General features: G+C 43.7%; 2 protein-coding genes, 1 long non-coding RNA gene and 1 other non-coding gene across 6 annotated transcripts in view; 3 read left to right on the top strand and 1 right to left on the bottom strand.

Moving 5' to 3' along the window:
• Window positions 1–472: 472 nt before the first annotated feature.
• LOC136668109 (uncharacterized) lies at window positions 473–5896 on the top strand. Its single transcript, XR_010795466.1, has 4 exons — window positions 473–599; window positions 1790–1891; window positions 4044–4240; window positions 4363–5896. It is a non-coding gene; the product is annotated as an uncharacterized lncRNA (long non-coding RNA).
• LOC136669013 (small nucleolar RNA SNORA17) lies at window positions 4133–4270 on the top strand. The gene has a single exon (XR_010795586.1). It is a non-coding gene; the product is annotated as a small nucleolar RNA SNORA17 (small nucleolar RNA).
• A 602-nt stretch (window positions 5897–6498) lies between the features above and the next one.
• dipk1b (divergent protein kinase domain 1B) lies at window positions 6499–17162 on the bottom strand. The gene is made up of 5 exons (XM_066645373.1): window positions 16779–17162; window positions 14917–15051; window positions 13145–13252; window positions 12181–12357; window positions 6499–10718 (listed from the first exon to the last, which is right to left on the bottom strand). The coding sequence occupies exons 1-5, from the start codon at window positions 16842–16844 to the stop codon at window positions 9906–9908; spliced, it is 1299 nt and encodes a 432-aa protein (XP_066501470.1). The 5' UTR covers window positions 16845–17162; the 3' UTR covers window positions 6499–9905.
• agpat2 (1-acylglycerol-3-phosphate O-acyltransferase 2 (lysophosphatidic acid acyltransferase, beta)) overlaps window positions 16770–18730 on the top strand; it is a 20799-nt gene continuing 18838 nt past the window's right edge. The window contains exons 1-3 of one of the 3 annotated variants that reach the window (XM_066645376.1): window positions 17519–17542; window positions 18128–18222; window positions 18411–18487. In XM_066645376.1, the coding sequence (XP_066501473.1) occupies window positions 18447–18487 (41 nt within the window). In that variant the 5' untranslated portion in view covers window positions 17519–17542; window positions 18128–18222; window positions 18411–18446. Of the gene's footprint in view, window positions 16815–17518; window positions 17543–17653; window positions 18223–18410; window positions 18488–18730 lie in introns of those variants that run through there. The other 2 variants (XM_066645377.1, XM_066645375.1) reach the window with 2 other exon arrangements.

Here is an 18730-nt window from a genome sequence, read left to right as displayed (position 1 = left end):
TGTTGATCTTGTCCAGTATGTATTTCCCTCCTCTTATTCCCTGCATTAGCACCTAAAATAGGAATAATGGTATATTCCTGCTACATGATAACAGAACCTGTGCACTGTAATTATGTCGTAGCGAATATTATAATATTAACCAATTTACAGTAAGCAATGTTATACAACACAACCAGCTTAAATTTAATCGCTGCAGTGACAGATGAGCTTGAGTCTCTCATTACATCTACAAGCGTGTGGACACAGGCTTTAAAAACTCCAGTAAACTCTGCTGTATCTGATCCACTCATAGCAAAACACCCTAAGTAACCTGATCTCTGGGAGTCCATTGAAGAACAGGAAGAAAGAGGGGTAAGAAGGTATGCAGAACAACAGATGGGCTACAGTCTGTAATTAAAAATCCTCAAAGTGCTCCTGTATGGTCAGTGGAGCTAAGAAATTGACAGTGAGTGTAGAACCAACGTAGGGGATTCTGTATAGTATTCAGGTGCCCGGAAAAAGCGTTGGATAAATAAATGAGCGAAGTTAGGACCTGGGAGGCTTCCGTAGGGCTGGTAGAGACTGGTCTGAGTGCTGCTGTGTTTCTGAACTGAGTAAAGGTGAGAACTGTAGTTACAAATGCGTTCAAAGGTAATAAATAAAGTTTATTTTCGTATATTATTATATTAAATATCTATATGTGGGTTTATGGCTGAGTATCTGCTTGTGTGTTGGGTGAAGGTGACCGTACATAGACATGGGTGTGATATAATATTTTTAATACTGGTTATGTTATATAGCTATGTCTCGTGCGTTAACCGTTGGTCCCGTTCTGTTTGGCTCAATAATGCACTACGCGTTAAAAACAAAACGCACGAGACGAGCGTTTAAGCTCCGCGTGCCTCACACCTGTTGCTCGGGCGCCTCCGAAAATAAATGTACGGTGACATTTCGAAGTAAAACTGTTCGCTTCAGGGTTTTACGGTGAAACCAGTTTGACACGTTTACTGTGAGGTTTGACCGTTAAACTGTACACTTAAAGGAGCCGTTCAGGATTGTTAACATAGTAATAATAATAAATGTTTTATATAAAATTCAGAATATTTCCCCCCAACATTATATTGGACTACCATTATATATAGAAACCAATAGCAAACGGTAAAGAGCGCCCTCCAAACATTGAAAAAGAGATGAGAATATTTCTCTACTACTTCTCCATAGGTGGGTAACATTGACTTATTTTTGCTATTTCAGGTCTTTTAGGTTGGAACTGACTCTAAATTCGGGCGAGTGTTAACGGCATGAAAGTAAACACAGAGTGAAAGCGCTACAAATCTAAACAGCTCGAGTTATATGTGAGTTTCTGTGGTAATTCAAACCTTAGAGACAAGTTAAACTTCAGCCACCGACTATATAACATACCGTTGCTGCTTACAAATAAACACAACAGTCCACCTTAAAAGGTGTGGAGCTTCTGAACATAAACACAGCAGAGAGAACTGCAGTTCCCCACAATCGTAGACCTTCCCCGTAATATGTAAAAACACTAAAACTGAATTTCACACTTTCACTGTATCACATATGAAGTTGATTTGGAATCTTCAGTCAGTCTCATTAAATACTGGAAGAAGTGACGATAAACTTCTCAGTAACATAAGAGTTCACGGCTGTAATTATGGTCGAACTACAAAGGCGAAATTTGAACTAGGTAATTTTTTTTTCCCTGGGGCTGCTCCACTGGATTGCTGTACTTTATTGTAAGTGATGAAAGCGTAACCAGATCTTCCCCTGTCTTTATCCCTCCTCTCAGCCACTTGTAGAGACCAAAGAGACGGTGAGAATGAAAGATTTCTGATGAACGTGTCCACAAACTTATGGTCATGAAGAGCATCTTCAGTGAAGATTTTGAAGGGTACGTGATTGTATTTTCTCCCTTCTGCTATTCTAAGAAGGCTACACACTAGATGTCAGAATGTTGCTGTGAGGATTTGATGGCTTTCAGCCACTTAAACATAAAATGGAATCAAGGTTTATTCGTCACAAACACCTATACAATCAAAAAAGATGGAGGGAATAAAGTATATAGAGTGGTACAAAACAGGAGAGATTCAAAATAAGCATGAAAAATGATTTAAAAAACAATGAAAGTGAAACACCTGGTTTTAGACCACAGTAATTTATTAGTGCGGTGTAGGGCCTCCTTTTGCGTCCGATACAGCGTCAGTTGGTCTTGGGAATGACATACACAAGTCCTGCACAGTGGTCAGAGGGATTTGAAGCCATTCTTCTTGCAGGATAGTGGCCAGGTCTCTACGTGATGCTGGTGGAGGAAAACGTTTCCTGACTCGCTCCTCCAAAACACCCCAAAGTGTCTCAATAATATTTAGATCTGGTGACTGTGCAGGCCATGGGAGATGTTCAGCTTCACTTTCATGTTCATCAAACCAGTCTTTCACCAGTCTCGCTGTGTGTATTGGTGCATTGTCGTCCTGATACACGGCACCGCCTTCAGGACACAGTGTTTGAATTGGATGCACTTGGTCCTCCAGAATGGTTCGGTAGTCCTTGGCAGTGACGCGCCCATCTAGCACAAGTATTGGGCCAAGGGAATGCCATGATACGGCAGCCCAAACCATCACTGATCCACCACCATGCTTCACTCTGGGCATGCAACAGTCTGGTGGTACGCTTCTCTGGGGCTTCTCCACACCGTAACTCTCCCGGATGTGGGGAAAACAGTAAAGGTGGACTCATCAGAGAACAATACATGTTTCACATTGTCCACAGCCCAAGATTTGTGCTCCTTGCACCATTGAAACCGACGTTTGGCATTGGTTTGGCCAATTTAGCCATGAAACCTCCCACACTAAAATGACAGGTGTTTCAGTTTCATTGTCCAACCCTCACAAAATTTAACATCCACTCGTCCTGAAGGTAAATAAAGCTATTGGAGCTTTGGGCTCATGTGCAGCTGCTCTAGAGTGTTATAGAGATTATCAAATACATGCTGTCTGTCATTTTCTCCAGTGAGTGTCCTTCACCTGATGAACCTGGCGTTACACTGACACCTAGTGCTCTGGATGTGTTATATAAAGATTGTAGTTTATATGTTTATTCATTCATTATCTGTAACCCTTATCCAATTCAGGGTCGTGGTGGGTCCAGAGCCTACCTGGAATCATTGGGCACAAGGCGGGAATACACCCTGGAGGGGGCGCCAGTCCTTCACAGGGCAACACACACTCACACATTCTCCTGAACATGTTTTTAAACTTTAATGGTCATCCTTGAGTCGGGGACCCACTCTGTGGAGTGTAAACTGGGAAAATCACTTTATTATTCAACAGTGTGAGTCTCATTTTAATGTAGAAATGATAAACGCTGATGGTAAAAATGACAGACGGCACGTTAAAAAGATGAATGTGTTTTGTGTGTCGGTGCCCCGTGAGACGCAGTCATGGCTCTAATGCTGTGATTGTGCTGAAAGAGGGCAGAGAGAAAAATGGCTTGTGATCGACCCTGTCACCCTCCACAGTGGGCAAGGGGTATGGAACTGGGCCAGACATTAATTTCTGCTTCTGTGTGTGTGTTTGTGCATTCAGCAAAGTTTTCCCACTTAAAGCAACAGTAGGTAATATTCTGACCTTAAACCTACAGCTTCACCGAGCTGTAATAGGGGGAATAGAGCCTCTGACGTTGCTACACTGTGCTCAGCACCTCAGAGACGGCACTATGTAACTTTTGGAGGAGGGGACCACCCTGCCGTCCCTTTCCCCCTTGATTTCAGGACAGTGCTCTAAAAGTGAATTACATTCCAAATACCAAGTCTTATCTAGTGTTGCTTTAACCAAATGTACACAGAACATCCCTGTGCATATTTTAGTGTGTAGATGCTGTTCATATTAAGGCTAAAACAAATAAAACTAAAACTAAATGTGGCTAGTGCAAGAGTTGGGTTTTGTTTAATATGGATTTCCCGTATATTAAACTAATAAATGGTGTGAAATGCAGTGTTGATGTGTAATGTGTTTACTGTGGTGTTTTATGTTTGGTTTTATTCTCAGGGACGAGAAGGATGCCAGAAAAGGTCATGTGACCTGAGACTTTGTCAGCTGCAAATCCATGTATGACACACATCATGTACACACACACACACGCTCCTTGAGGCGTTACAATGCGGCTGTGTGTGTCGTTTCTGTGTCATAAGAGAGCGGAGATCTAACTGGGCTCATAAACTACACTTTGTACCCACAATGCACAGGTGCACAGGATGAGTGACAGGCCCAACATCAGTTACCTACAAAATGATATATATTTTATATGATTTTATATGACTCATATAAGTCGGAAGTGATTTAATAAGATGCTTATTTGTCCTCACAGAGTGGACGAGCTCTCACTGCTGAAGGAAAGAAGCTAACCTTGTGGCACGGAGGAAGGTATAAATTGTATAATGGTTTCTATAATGTCTGTTAACCTCCCAATGAGATTAATATGAAAAATGACCTCCTCTTGGATCGGAGCAGTGCTCCTGTGTCCAATCTGTGAGACACTCCTACCTCCATGGTCATCTGTCGCTGCACAGGATGTGTTGGTCGTCCTCTAGTCCTTCGTCAGTGACACAGGAAGCTGTCGGCTGGATGTTTTTGGTCGGTGGACTGTTCTCAGTGCAGACACTGAGGGGTTTAAAAACTCCTGCAGCACTGCTGTGTCTGATCCACTCTACACCAGCACAACACACACTAACGCACCACCACCACGTCAGTGTCACTGCAGCACTGAGAATGATCCACCACCACATCACACCTGCTCTGTGGGGGTCCAGCCCATTATAGAACAGGGGGATGGGGGATAACAATGTATACAGAGCAGCAGGTGGTCTACAGTCTGGAATTGTGTAGAAACAATGAGGTAACTTGAATATATCTGATTTGTGTACATCCACATTTTAATGTTTAAAGACCTTGTATTTATAACAGATAAAATGTAAATAAAAACTCTATGATGTGAAAATGTAAAATAAATTATAAATGCTGTTTAATCATATACAGGGGGTCCTCGACTTACAACGTTGATTCGTTCCTACGTTGCGTCGTTAAACCGATTTTCGGTGTAAGTCGGAACATATGTACATACTGTACGTAAGTAACATACTGTAAGCACTTAAGTTCTCTTAAGGTTGAAAATGAAAGTTGAAAAGACGTCCAAACACAGACATTGAAAAGACGACTATTAGACGTATTTTGGACGTCCATTGACGTTATTAATTGGTCCCGAAATAAATTACTTGTATAAAACGCGTTTTGGACGTCCACTGACGTTATCGATTGGTCACCACTTAACTAACTTATTAAGATGGATTTTGGACGTCCATTGACGTTTAAAATATGTCCTTGACGGACAGACTACTTTTAGATCTATTTTGAACGTCCAGGGACGTTCCTTGTTTACTGGGTATACTATCCTAATGCAACTGGGGTGACGCCGTCTTCCTCGGTCCCGAGCCGCGTAACCGTGTATTCTTCCGCCACTCACACCAAACACGACGTTACGACGTTTACGATGCACAACCACTTAAGTTGAAACAAGTCTTTATACAGTAAATGGGAGATGTGTCGTAACCACGAAACATCGTAACTCCGGACTGACGTAACCCGAGGACCTCCTGTATCGCCAAAGATATTTTCCAAATATTTTTTAAACCAACACAGAAAGCAGTGTAAGTGTAGCCACCATCGCCTCTATCCAAGAATCCAGAGGTTTGCAGGCTACTCCTCAATTGTAGGTGTGCTAGTGTTCTCCTCCAAGGCTGTTAAGCTGTTTTTGTATTAGCTAAAGTTTGAAAACCGCGGTGGAACAGTGAGATGCCGCCCTGTAACAGAAATAAAAACAGCCATAATACAGAACTTCAAAGGTGGTTGCAACTACTTTTTTTTTTAAATCAAGGTGGTGTACTGATGTCGTTTTTATTCTTGTTTAAACACCTATCTTAGTTTATTTGAGCTCTATTTAGACCTGCATTAAATCAAACACTAGGTAATGCAGCATTCTCAGTAAAGACTCACTCTTTCAAGTTCAGTTCAGATTATTATCAATTTATTCCCAACAGAGCGATGAAAGCTCAGTGCAGTATGAGTGACATCATGGAGGTCAGCGTGGGGACACAAAGATGGACAGTGCTGTTTCCGTGGTGACACTTTTCAAAGGAACGTTATATTAAAATAACTGGACTAAACCTTAACGGAAGCCCTAAGAGGTCACGGGTTTCATTTACTCTTTCTGTGGCAGGTTACCTCATTTTCTTAAGACTGTTTAAAAAAAGAGAAATTTGATTATAAAATATCTCACATATCAGTTTCTATAAGAACAAATGTCTTACGTTGTGATAATTAACTAAAGAGTAATTTAAAAAAATTAACGAAATAAAAAAAACGGCTTGTATTTCATCTCCATTACAGCGTTTACAGAGGCTTCTGTCTACCTTTAGGTTCTGCTGAAATTTCATGAGGAACAGACCAAAGGAAATAGTCCAGAATTACTTAACTACTACATTAATGTCCATCATAAATTAATGGAGATAAAAGGTTCGTTCTTATTGTAGTAATAAACAGAGCGCACCACACTTTGGAAAGCATGCTTTTAAGGTACATCCACAGCACCCAGGAGGGAGTAGTTCACATAATTAGTACCTTAAAGGGACGGTATGTAATATCAGTACCCTAAAAAATATAGCTTTATAATCATTGGGATGCTCCACTGAGCTGTAATAGGGATAATAGAGCCTCTGCTTTCATGGCTCAGCGCTGCAGAAACTGCACTATGTAACTTGGAGGAGGGTAGGAAACCATTCCCACTCCCTTCCCATTATTTTCAGTACAGTACTGTAAAACCTTAATCACACTAGAAGGAGTCTGAGGAGTAAAGAAATTGATAATGTTAACCAAATCGTGTTAAAGGAACAGTGCCACAAAAAATCAAACATACACGACTTTCTTCTTCAAGAGCTCTTAAGATATAATATCTAACACAGCCTCTGGATTGACTGCTAGTTACAATTAGCATTTCCACCATTCTGCATCTACAAAGCCTTGGACCCTCAGGTCATCAACTCCAAATCAGGAGGTCAGCAGGGGTAATTCACCTGTCAGAGGTCAGCAAACTTGAATTTGATGCTAAGTTTCACTTGTGGGGTCTATATCTAGCGACTCAAAATTACTCATATTCCATTCATTCACTCATTGTCTGTAACCGCTTCTCCTGTTCAGGGTCACGGTGGGTCCGGAGCCTACCCAGAATCACTGGGTCCAAGCGAGAACACACCCTGGAGGGGCATCAGTTTCGTAAGGCAACACACGCTCATAAATTCCCTCACACCTATGGACATTTGAGTCGCCAATCCACCTATCAATGTGGTTTTGGCTTGTAGGGGGAAATCTACGCAGACACAGGGAGAACACTACTATAGATAGTAGTGTGACTGTAGCTTTGTTTAATCTTCAGTCTGATCGACCTCATTTTGGCAGAGGGGAAATGGACCGAAATTATTCTTTTCAGCGCTCTTCTCTGAAATAAAATACAGTTCTTCGCAGAAGCGCCTTAGAGGTCATTTTGAGTTTTACTTGAGATTAGATAACCATGTGTGACGAGAGCTGTGACAATTCAGCCTCAGTTTCAGGTACAAATTGGTGGGTTATTTGCACTGTTAAAATGCACTTCTCTACCTCAGGCATTGCCATTTGAAGTAGGAATTGCCCAAAATGCGGTAGAATGACATCAAATGTCTGTGGAGATGTTAATAATTCCTGTTAACGTACTAAAGTTAGAGCAGCTCACGGTGGACATATTGTGATGAGTTTCCTGCTGACGAATTTGTGTTAATCTGCAGAGATGTGTGGTTAACAGACTTCCTTTAACAGAGACAGCTGAGAGACCCATGCTGAGAGAAGGTTAACCTTAAACAACATACAGTTTCAGTCTCAGGGTCTGACGAACGACAGAGGAAGCGAAATGTGACGTGACGCAGTCGCAATGTGCACAGTCCGTTTTGTTTCACACATTTTAGAGACTGTGCCTTAAAACCCAGTGGGAGAAGTTGTGAGTTGTTAGTGGATGGAGCTACACACAGGTAATTGATATGGATGTTAAAGTCCGATGCGTTTTGGGGAACTATTGCATTAGTAGTCGTACGGTACATTTTGTGCCACACCTGCTTTCACACAAATGGTAAGATGAGAACGGGTTGTGCATGGACTTCACCCTCAAACACACAGATTATAAGGTACATATATTCTGACCTCTCTCTCATACACACACACATACACACATTTCAGTTTTCTCTCCCACGTCAGCTAATACAGACTTCCCTGATTGGTAGGTATGACGTCATATTTCTTTACATGTAGCGAGTAAAGTATTCACTTTTGCATTTTCCCAGAGACGTTCTCTGACATACTAATGAAATTTAGGAGCACAGAGTCGGCCACCAGAGGGATGCCTACCCTCGCCTTATGGTGCTTTTCCACTGCAGGGTCCCTACTCAACTTTTCTGTTTCTCCATCTGGTCCTGGAACCGGGTTCTCTCATGGATCAGAGCTGAGTAGGGACTAAAGCGTGACGTGTAAACCTTGCAGAACGCTGATTGTCGTTGACTCTACGCAACGCAATGCAGACATCCGGTACTAACTTTCCATCTGTAAAATCTCCAACTACAGCAGAGATCACATTAGTTATTTGTTATTAACCGACTCTCAACAGCAGTTCATAAAATTACGCCGAGGTCTTTTGAAGAGGCTCAAATGCTCCTTGGATCAGTGGCCGACAAAATAATTCAACGAGAGCTGGTTGCTGCAACAAGGAAGAAACAATCCCGTTGTTGTGGTTTCCAAAGCCTGCTGTTCCCATTAGAGACAGGGTTTTGATCAATTTGGTGGGGGTGGGGTGGACTGTAAGGGCTGTGGGAGTGGAAAATCGATCAGGGACCTAACAGAGAGTACAGTCCAGTAGAGTAGGGACCATACAGTGGAAAAGCACCATTAGAGTTTCACATTGAAACAAAATGTCACATTTAACACAAAAACCCACAGCACATATTCTGTAAAACTACAGATCAATGTCCAGCGCTCATTATTTCATACTTCAAACAAAACCAAAAAGAAAACAAAGGGGTTTAATCAGGTCTCTTGAGAAGTTCCAAAGGGTGGTTGCTGTTTTTAAGCCACAAAACGTAAACCTGGTGAAGACTGATCCAGCCTTGGATTTCCTGGCTAAAGTTTGTTTGATGCTAGAAAAGCACATAATGGAAAATGGAGATCTCTCACCAGATCGTTTTACGTTCTCTCCGAAAGGACACAGAAAAGGAGGACGAGTCTCTTGTGGGTTCAAGATTCTGGGATCGGTGTATGATCTTGTGAAATCAGAAACGTATCCTTAGCGTCCAAAGGCGCTGTTTAAAGTGCAGAGCATCGATGCAGAGCCAAATGAAGTGTGGAATACGGCTTTCATCCTCATCTCCAGAGAGAAACCAGGCCTTTCTCTATGTGCCTCAAAGTGTTCTGTTTTATAAAATGCCCTCACTTTTCATTTCTGTTTGTCTCTCATGGGTCACCATGCTGTTCTGGAAACACAGTAGAGTCGACAGTCCGCTGAAGGTCTGAAGATGCCGGATTTTCATCCGACAGCAACAGAACAGTAAATCCACTCTTGTTTTGAACCTCACAGGCCAACGTACTTGTATTAGCGATGTTTTTTTTCCTGTAAGAGAAATCCCTGAGCCTCTTGGCTTGCCATGTTCTCTCTCTCTCAGTCTCTCTCTGTTACCGGGGATTACCTGGTGTGAGGTGAACTTTCCTGCCCCATCCAGTTTTCATTCATGAGAGATAACCTCTTGAGCTCTTCGTCCTTCCACCTCTCTCCCTCCCCCATTCCTCTCAGGAGTACTTGGTGTCTGAGATCTTCTTCCACAGCAGGGTCTTGAGGTTGTTCAGCACGAGAGAGTGGTGCACCTCCATCTGCGAGGCCAGGCCGCTGAGGGTCACGCAGGTACGCAGCTGTCGATCCAGGTCCTCCAGGAGGTCGGCCGGAGCCCCGAACAGTAAGAAGTCCCTCAGCAGCGCGCAGACCTTGGCCAGGTTCGGCTGAACCACCTCCGTGTTGCACTGCCTGGCCAGCCGATCGCAGGTAGCCGTGCAGTCGCGTCCGAAAGTGCAGTCAGCGTTCGTTTGGCAGGTCCGGCCTCGGAGAAACGCTCTGACCGCAGCCTCGGACGCCACACTGCCCAGGTCGGCGATCTTACAGTCGTAATTAGCGTTATACCCCACTCGACTGGGGCTCGCGTCACACATGTAGAAGCTCCCATAAGCTCCGTGGAAAACTTCTTCCACAAACTCCAGCAGGCCGATAGTGATTCGGGCCCTTCGCGGCCAGGCTGGGGCCAGCCAGCGGTTCAAGGCACCGCTCAGGGCTTCAGGGACGAGCGGCTGAAGCCAGGGAGGGACATCGAGCCTGAAGAGGGCGCCGTTGGCCACACGTTCAGTGGCATACAGGTGTCCACAAAAGCCCAGCAGCCGAGGAGCGTGCTCTTTGTCCTGAAGAGCCAACATCGGCACAAACTCGTCGATCTGCAGCAGGGCCCACACAGACTTCGCCTCGGCCAGAGACACTTTACCGTCCGAGTTCACGTCCGCCAGCGAAACCACGCGAGAAACCAGCAAGCCCAGAGATGCCTGCTCACCCAGACTGTCCTGCAGACAGAAAGAGGGACACTGTCATTGTATTTTCTTTTTATTACTTTTAATTTTACTCTTATTACATTTGCTTTATAGCAATTAGTATTTTATACTCCTAGTATTTTATTTATATCCTACTTCCCTTATATATCTTTAATGATGCTGGCTTCTTTGATCTTGCGTATTCTTTACTGCGCTGCTCTAACACTTTCTTTTACATCTATTTATCTAGTTTTGTACAGTGTTTAGTACAGATTCTCAGACACCCCCAGGCCGCTAGGTGTCAGCGTAACAACTGCTCCATAACATGAAGTGCCTCGTTGATTGCTCAGAGTCATGTGTGTACAGTACATTGTGTATTTTCTGGTGTGTCCTGACACTTGCTGTTGAGTAATGAGAGTTGTCTGGTCACCCAGCGCCTGTGTGTGTGTGTGCGTGTGTGTTGTGTTGTGTGATGTAATTCTAGAACCTTAAGCACAAGGTCTCTGAGTTATTTTTGGCTGGCAGCATCTCTTCCTCTTTGTCACCCATCCCCCTTCTCTCCTTTCCCAATGACTTGCGCTCTCTCTCTCTCTCTCTCTCTCTCTCTCTCTCTCTCTCTCTGGGGAGCCTGCAGGACAGCTGCATACTCCTCTCAGAGGGTCGCAGCGTCTTTCGTTGCCTTTGCTAAAGCTCAAACCTTTCAACAGTTTCTTTTAACAGTTTCCAAAGCCACTACAACAAACGACTGAGAGCATCAACTCGCACTAAATCTTTCCCATCGTCTGATTATTAGTTTCCTGCTAATAGCCAGTGATTTTAGAGCTGAGGTCCGCCAGAACCAGAGGGTTCACCAGCTCTTCTCCCATATTCAGAGCTGAGTGGTGCAGGATCTGAGGATGCAGCGTGTAAACTCAGATACAGGCTTCTTACCGTCTCGCTCACTTGTGTCATCAGTATTTGGATCAGAACCGCCACTCATGTTTACACGCTCTTGGGCGAATCGGATAAAGGGGAAAACACTATGTTTACATAATTAATTAATAATCAAATTTCTGCTCGCGACAGCCAATAATATCACAGAAAGACGAGACATAAACTTCCTGCTGTGGATTTTTTATGAACACAGACCCGACTCACCTGCAGGTATCATCTTTTTTATGGTTTCTAATATTTCACAGTGCTGCCCTTAGCTCAGCACTTTCTCTACACTGCTGCTGTGATGGAGACGATCCCTCAGTTACAGACAGACTGAGCTAAAATCCATCTCTCTTAATCTGATTTTTTCATTCATTCATTCATTCATTCATTGTCTGTAAGCACTCATCGAGTTCGGGGTCGCGGTGGGTCCGGAGCCTACCTAGAATCACTGGGTGCAAGTCTGCAGAACTCCTATTAAGGGCAGATTATTAAATGCATGTAAACACACTGTTAAACTAGAACAGGGGAAGCTAGAAAGAAGGAGAAGCTGAAATGGAGGATAGTTGGTGGAAGGGACCTTGAGGAAAGAGTGCAGCATCTCTCTGAACTCGTCCATGGACGTTCCGCGGGTGGGTTTGTCGTAAAGGCTGACGTCTCGTTTCGGGAGAGAGTTTGGACCATCGTCTCCTCTCAGAGCGTCTTCTATCCCACACTTCACTATTACAGCCTTCTCCTTCCACACGGCACTGTACACCTGCAACACACACACACACACACACACACACAGGTTAACACTTTGTGCTTTCAAATTTACACAAGCACTCTATAGTTGGTAATTAATGTTTTGCTCGTTACTGGGACATGAAGAAGATGTAAATAACATTCAACATGAATGAAACCACATGTTAGATGTGGTCATTATATTTCTTATTAAATAGTAAATATCCTAATAGGATAATTAACAGATAATAAACATTACTTTATCTAATAAATGAATGCAAATGTGTCTCAGACTCTGGTAAAAACACACGTTGGTAGGTGGATTGGCGACTCAAAACTGTCCGTAGGTGTGAGTGTGTGAGTGAATGTGTGAGTGTGAGTCGCCCTGTGAAGGACTGGCGCCCCCTCCAGGGTGTGTTCCCGCCTTGCGCCTGGTGATTCTGGGTAGGCTCCGGACCCACCGCGACCCTGAGCTGGATAAAAACTTATAGACATGTAGATGAATGAATGAATTCATTTATTCATTAATTTTGTCTCAAGTTTACAAACCATTTAAAGCTCGTTCCTTCATTCATTCATTCATTCATTCATCATTGTTAAAGGGCCACGGGTCACGGTGAGTTCAGAGCCAACAACATATCCCAGTTAGAGCTTGATATTATATTATAATTAAATATATCTATAGCATATCTATATAGCATTTGGTTTTTAATTTTAAATACAATATGAATACATAAAGAGTAACTGTACTCTACGTGTGTGTGTGTGTGTGTGTATGGCCTATTATGATCTCACCAGCTGATCTGTGTTTGTGTGTTTACCTGGTGTGTGGGTGATGTTGAGAGGCAGCGCTGCAGAGTCAGTGTTTTCTCTTCACACAGAGACTTACAAACGGAGCCAGAAATAATCCCCCGACGATAGTGTTCACACTAAAACACACACACACACACACAATTACACACAATACTGTGCATAAGTCAGAAACCACCCTTTTTTAGCGTCTAGGAAAAACAGAACCCATAATTAATTACACCTAAGCCTCAACAACAAAATATAATATAAATATCTTCAATATTTAATAATTCCACACACCTTTTATAACCACTTCCATTCTTTTGAATGACCTGCTTCCCATTTATTATAGAAATCTGTACCAATAGGTTCTCTACACCTTAAAAGTTCAGTCTCAGAGGTTGGTTACACAGTGAGTAATTCCCAGTAATAACTTTAGACCCATCTTCAATCCCATTAAACACTCCCTCACATCTCAGAATAACGGAGTCTGTGTCGTAGCCCTCATTCTCCTTTCATTTCTCTTTTCATTTTCTAAGTGCACGTTCCAGCTCCACGTCCTTTCAGACTCACTGTGTTGAGCTGTTCTTCTCTCAGTGGAAGGAAGGACACCGCAGTGGATGTGTTCAGATCTGATGTGAGCTCATGGAGAGCTGGATTTCCTTGTACTGAAAGTTTAAAATTTGCACTTTTCCACTGCAGGGTCCCTACTCGACTCAACTGTACTCTGTTTGTTTATTTATTTTTTTTTTTTGGGTTCTCCATCAGGCAAATTTTGTTCTGCTACCTAGAAGCGGGTTCTTTTTTAGACCCTGTTCTCTCATGGTTCCGAGCGAGCCAAGTAGGGACTAAACCATGATGTGTAAACCTTACAGAGCGCTGATTGTCCAGAGAGAGTTCTCAGCCTATGCCACACAATGCAGACGACCAGCACTAACTTTCCATCTGTAAAATGTCCAGGGTTGGAGCTGTGAAGTGAAAAACCAACCAGGGACGAGAAACCAAACAGAGAGTAAAGTCTAGTAGAGTTGGTACCATGTAATAGAAAGCCCTAAAAATTGCTAGTTATGTTTCTCTCTCTCTATCACACACTCTCTCTCTCTCTCTCTCCCTATTTCTGTATCTCTCTCACCCTCATTTCTGTTTTTCGTGTTTCCTGATTGTGTCATTATTTCATAATGAGCTCTTCTTTCCTGTCTGCTGTGGAAACAGATGCACTTTGTGAATCTTCCAGTCGGAGGAGTGGCTGCAATTGGTTGCAGGGCTCTGAGCCAAACTATGGCTCAGAGTGGGGTTGGGTGGGATAACAGTAATACAGTATACTGTGTTAATATGTTGATGACGGTATGAAAAATGTGGATTCTGCCCATCCCTAATCCTCACAGTGTTTTCTGATGTCTAGTAATGTTTGCACGTCATAGAAAATGTTTGGCTGCACACACTGGACAAACTGTTCATTAAATTGTTTTGCTATTGCTTAATTATAGCAGAAATGTCAATAAATAAAAATGTGTCATTTGTGTCTTTTACAGTCCTCATAATCAGAATGGTGAAAAGATTAATCATTAAAAACAAAAATAGGAAAAAATAAAATGGATTTCAGCAGGCCCTCTGCAGAGTGGGGGCAAACTTGTGCTTCCAGTGAGACACGTAAAGCACATGAAGCTTAATGAGCCAGAGGAGAGTGCAAACTGCCCAGATCTGTCACATCAGCCGACAGAAGGCTCTGCACTGCTCCAAAACTGAGCCACTGTACCAGGGCAGAGAGGAGCATGCTGGGATTTGTAGTGCAGTCACTTACGATAATCACGGTGCAGACGTGGCCTCTGCAGAGCTCGGAGTAGGAGGAATATTGAACGTAGATGACCCAACTGGCCACCAAAACTCCCAACCACGCCACCACTAGGTACTTCACCTTCACTGCAGGCAAACGTGACTGGACCAAGAACAGAAAGAGAGATTGTGTGAGCGAGTAAGAATAAAGAAAAGAGGAAGAGACAGAGGAGAAGTTATCATTTTAACCCACTACTGTAAAATAAAATTGAACAAGAGCCTTGCGTACAGTCTTTACGGGTCCAAATCTTTAAACTATGAAAGAACTGTAAAGAAATCAAACAGTAATCATTTCTCATTTTTCTAATCCAGCATATGTTCTAAAATGAACAGCTTTACTGCAGTAAGTCTCTGTTCCCCTGAGAGGGCTTTACACTAGGTTTTAGAACACTGCTGTGAGGATCTGATGGTATTAATCACATATAAATATGAGTGAGGTCATGCTCTGGATCACAAACACTGCTCCAAGTCATCTCCAACGCTCCTGAAAACACTGTTCCACTGCTCCACAGACCAATGTTGCCCATGCTTTGCATCATGTGTAGGTGCTCCAGGGCATCAGCGTTTTTCTATTGGCACTGGGTCCACAGTGGATATAGCAGATCAGGCTGGGGCAATGGCTCAGGTAAAAGAAGCTAGCTTTGTGTGTGTGTGTGTGTGCGGGCAACCTTATAAAACTTCACAAACCGTTAACATATCTGATTACTCTTTGCAGACATCTGATTCCAGCTATCGAAATACAATCTGTGTGTGTGTGTGTGTGTGTATATAAAAACACAGGCCCTCAGGTTAATGGCCATTTCCACTGCAGCTCTGTGTAAACACAGTTGTGTTTAATGAAAGACTTGAGTGTTTACATTGTCGTGGATGCAGTAAATCACCAGTTTAAGAGTCTAACACTAGGGTTCTCCTGCAAGTGTGTTGAGCCCCAATGACATTGTGTTAGCAAGGGTGGAGAACATGGCTCAGAGGAGGCCTGTGCTTACCATCACCCTCCAGCTGAGGAGGACCTATAAGAACTATAGTAGGAAACCAATAAAAAAAAAAAAAAAAAAAAATTGTGATCTCTGGGTGAAACTCATCCATAGACACCCTTAATAATCAATGAATTCAGCTACTTAGCAGTGGGGTGGTCAATAGTCACTACATTTCCCAGAATGCCCCAGCAGCTAATGCTCTATTTATTTATTTATTTATTTATTTCCGCATGGTGTACTGGACCTTCATAAATATTTAAAAGAAATTCATCCACAGACAAACTAATAACAGCTCATAGATGTGTGTTTTGGATTATCCTCTAAAGCAAAGGCATTAATTAAAGCAACAATTTAAAGCAGAAATTTGGTATTTTCGCTCCTGGGCTCCCCCTAGAGTCGCAGAGTGCAATTCACTTTTACAGCACTGTCCTGAAATCAAGTTATAGGTTACATAGTGCCGATTCTGCAGTGCTGGGCCAGCGGCAGAGCCTCAGAGAGGTGTCACAATGATTTTGAAGCTGTAATTTTAATTAATATATTACCTAGTGTTCCTTAAAGCGAGAAGCAGGTTTCCGTACGAATTACACGCTACACTCTCTACCGTTAAACACCGTGTAGAGGCGCAGAGAAACAACACGAATCGTCAAAATACTTTGTGTTGTATTACTATCATTTTTTTCTAGCAGTTGAATGCTAACAATCCTGAAAAATCAGCCACCACACGTCCCGCGTCCCTCGCACCTGACCTCACTGATGTTTCTGTGGCTCAGTGCCATCAGATCCTCACAGCAATGTTCCTATATTTCAGTCAGAGGAGGTGCTGGAGCAGCGGGTGTGTGGTGATGAAGCCCACCTGCAAGCCCTTGGACAGCGGGCAGAAAAGCGCGAGGTGCGCGAGCCGCCGCAGCGTACGCGGCATCTTCTCGGCGGTTTCAGTGCGGTGTCCGCGGGCCGCGCGCGCGCTCTCATCGCCGCCTCCGTGTCACGCGGTGCGGCATCTCGAGACCCGCTGCCGATACCGTGGGCTCGGTTTGAGATGAAGAGGAGGAAGGGGGGAGGGGAAGGAGAAGTGTGTGTGCGTGCGTGTGTGTGTGTCGGAGGGGTGGTCTGCTCGGTTCCGTTAAGCGCGTGCTCGCGTCCGTTACAGGTCTTGTTTCGGTGCCCACGTGCGCGCGGACGTCGCCGCAGGTTCTTCGGCACCTTTACCGTCGCGGTGAACGTCACCGGATGAACGGAGCCGCCGCGGCAGGATCCGGAGCGCTCGAGTCAAGGACAAAAGCGCGAGACATTTGCCAGCTGGTAGCGCGCGGGGACTCGCGCGCCTTGAATCCGTGGTCTGCGTGGGATTCTTTACGGGCCTGTGACCCGTTATCTGCTCTCCGTTATCCGCGGTCCGTTACCGAGCTCGAGCAGCGGAGCCGCTGTGTTTTCAGCCTCATAGCGATTCGACAGCGCCGTTAAAGGGGAGGCGGCAGGGACCAGGCAGACTCTGCGCCCAGAGATTTACACAGCCGACAGGAAATAACACAGAGACGTGCTCTTAAAGGGGATGGGGGGATGGGGGGCGAGAAAGAGACGAGAGACAGAAGCAGGGAGAGAGAGAAAGAGAATGAGTTTGTATGTGAATGCGTGAGTTTGTTATTGAATGAGTGTGTATGTGACTGAATGAGAGTGTGAATGAGTGAGTGTGATTGAGTTAATGTGTGTGATTGAATGAGTGGGTGAGTGAGTTTGTGATCAAATGAGTGTCTATGTGAATGAGTGTGTGACTGAATGAGTGTTTGTGAATGAGTGAGTGAGTATGTGACTGAATGAGTGTATGAATGAGTGTATGTGAATGAGTGAGTATATGACTCAATGAGACTGTATGTGAATGAGTGTGTGTGTGTGACTGAATGAGTGTTTGTGAATGAGTGAGTGAGTATGTGACTGAATGAGTGTTTGTGAATGAGTGAGTATGTGACTGAATGAGACTATGTGAATGAGTGTGTGTGTGACTGAATGAGTGTTTGTGAATGAGTGAGTGAGTATGTGAGTGAATGAGTGAGTATGTGACTGAATGAGGCTGTATGTGGATGAGTGTGTGAGTTTGAATGTGACTGAATGAGAGTGAGCGTGTGAGTTGTGGTTGGTGATTGGGTTATGGCACATTTTCTGTTACTAAGGTAACCCTGAGTAACCTTAACCTTCCTCATCACCCAGTGCTCAGTCCAGAACATTCACCCAGATAAACAATGTTGCAGTCTGTCTCCTGGTCAGCAGATGGCGATATAGTTTAATATATCCGGAGCACACAGGTTTGTTTGTTTGCCATTACATAAGGTACCATTCATTCACCTAGTGCCCTAACCCCTACACATGCCCTAACCTTGACTCGACTCATAAACGAGAGGCTCGTGATTTTAATCCAATACATTTTTTATAAAATTTAAAGAATGTTTCCTCTCTCTCTCTCTCTCTCTCTCTCTCTCTCTCGTATCTGAAGGCATTTGGACAGGGGAGAGACTGAACTTTGAGAAGCATGAAAAGAGATGAGGATGTTGCCCTATTCCTGCTCCATAGGTGGGTAACACACTTATTTTTGCTGTTACATTTACGCCTTATTATTTAAGGTGGAACTGACTCTAAATTTGGTTTTAGCGCTAACTACACGAAAGCAAACACAGCGAATGCTACAAAACGAAACAGCTGGAGTTAAATATGGTAAATGAGTTTCTGTGGGAATTCAAGCAGCAAATAAACACAGACAAGTAACACCTCAGACACCAACAAGATGCAGTCGCTTCTTACTCAAACACACCATTC

The sequence above is a fragment of the Hoplias malabaricus genome, chromosome 15, assembly GCF_029633855.1.
Source record: "Hoplias malabaricus isolate fHopMal1 chromosome 15, fHopMal1.hap1, whole genome shotgun sequence".
NCBI classification, from domain to species: Eukaryota; Metazoa; Chordata; class Actinopteri; order Characiformes; family Erythrinidae; genus Hoplias; species Hoplias malabaricus.
Note: the sequence above shows the minus strand (reverse complement) of the source record. Positions and strands in the feature narration are given on the sequence as shown.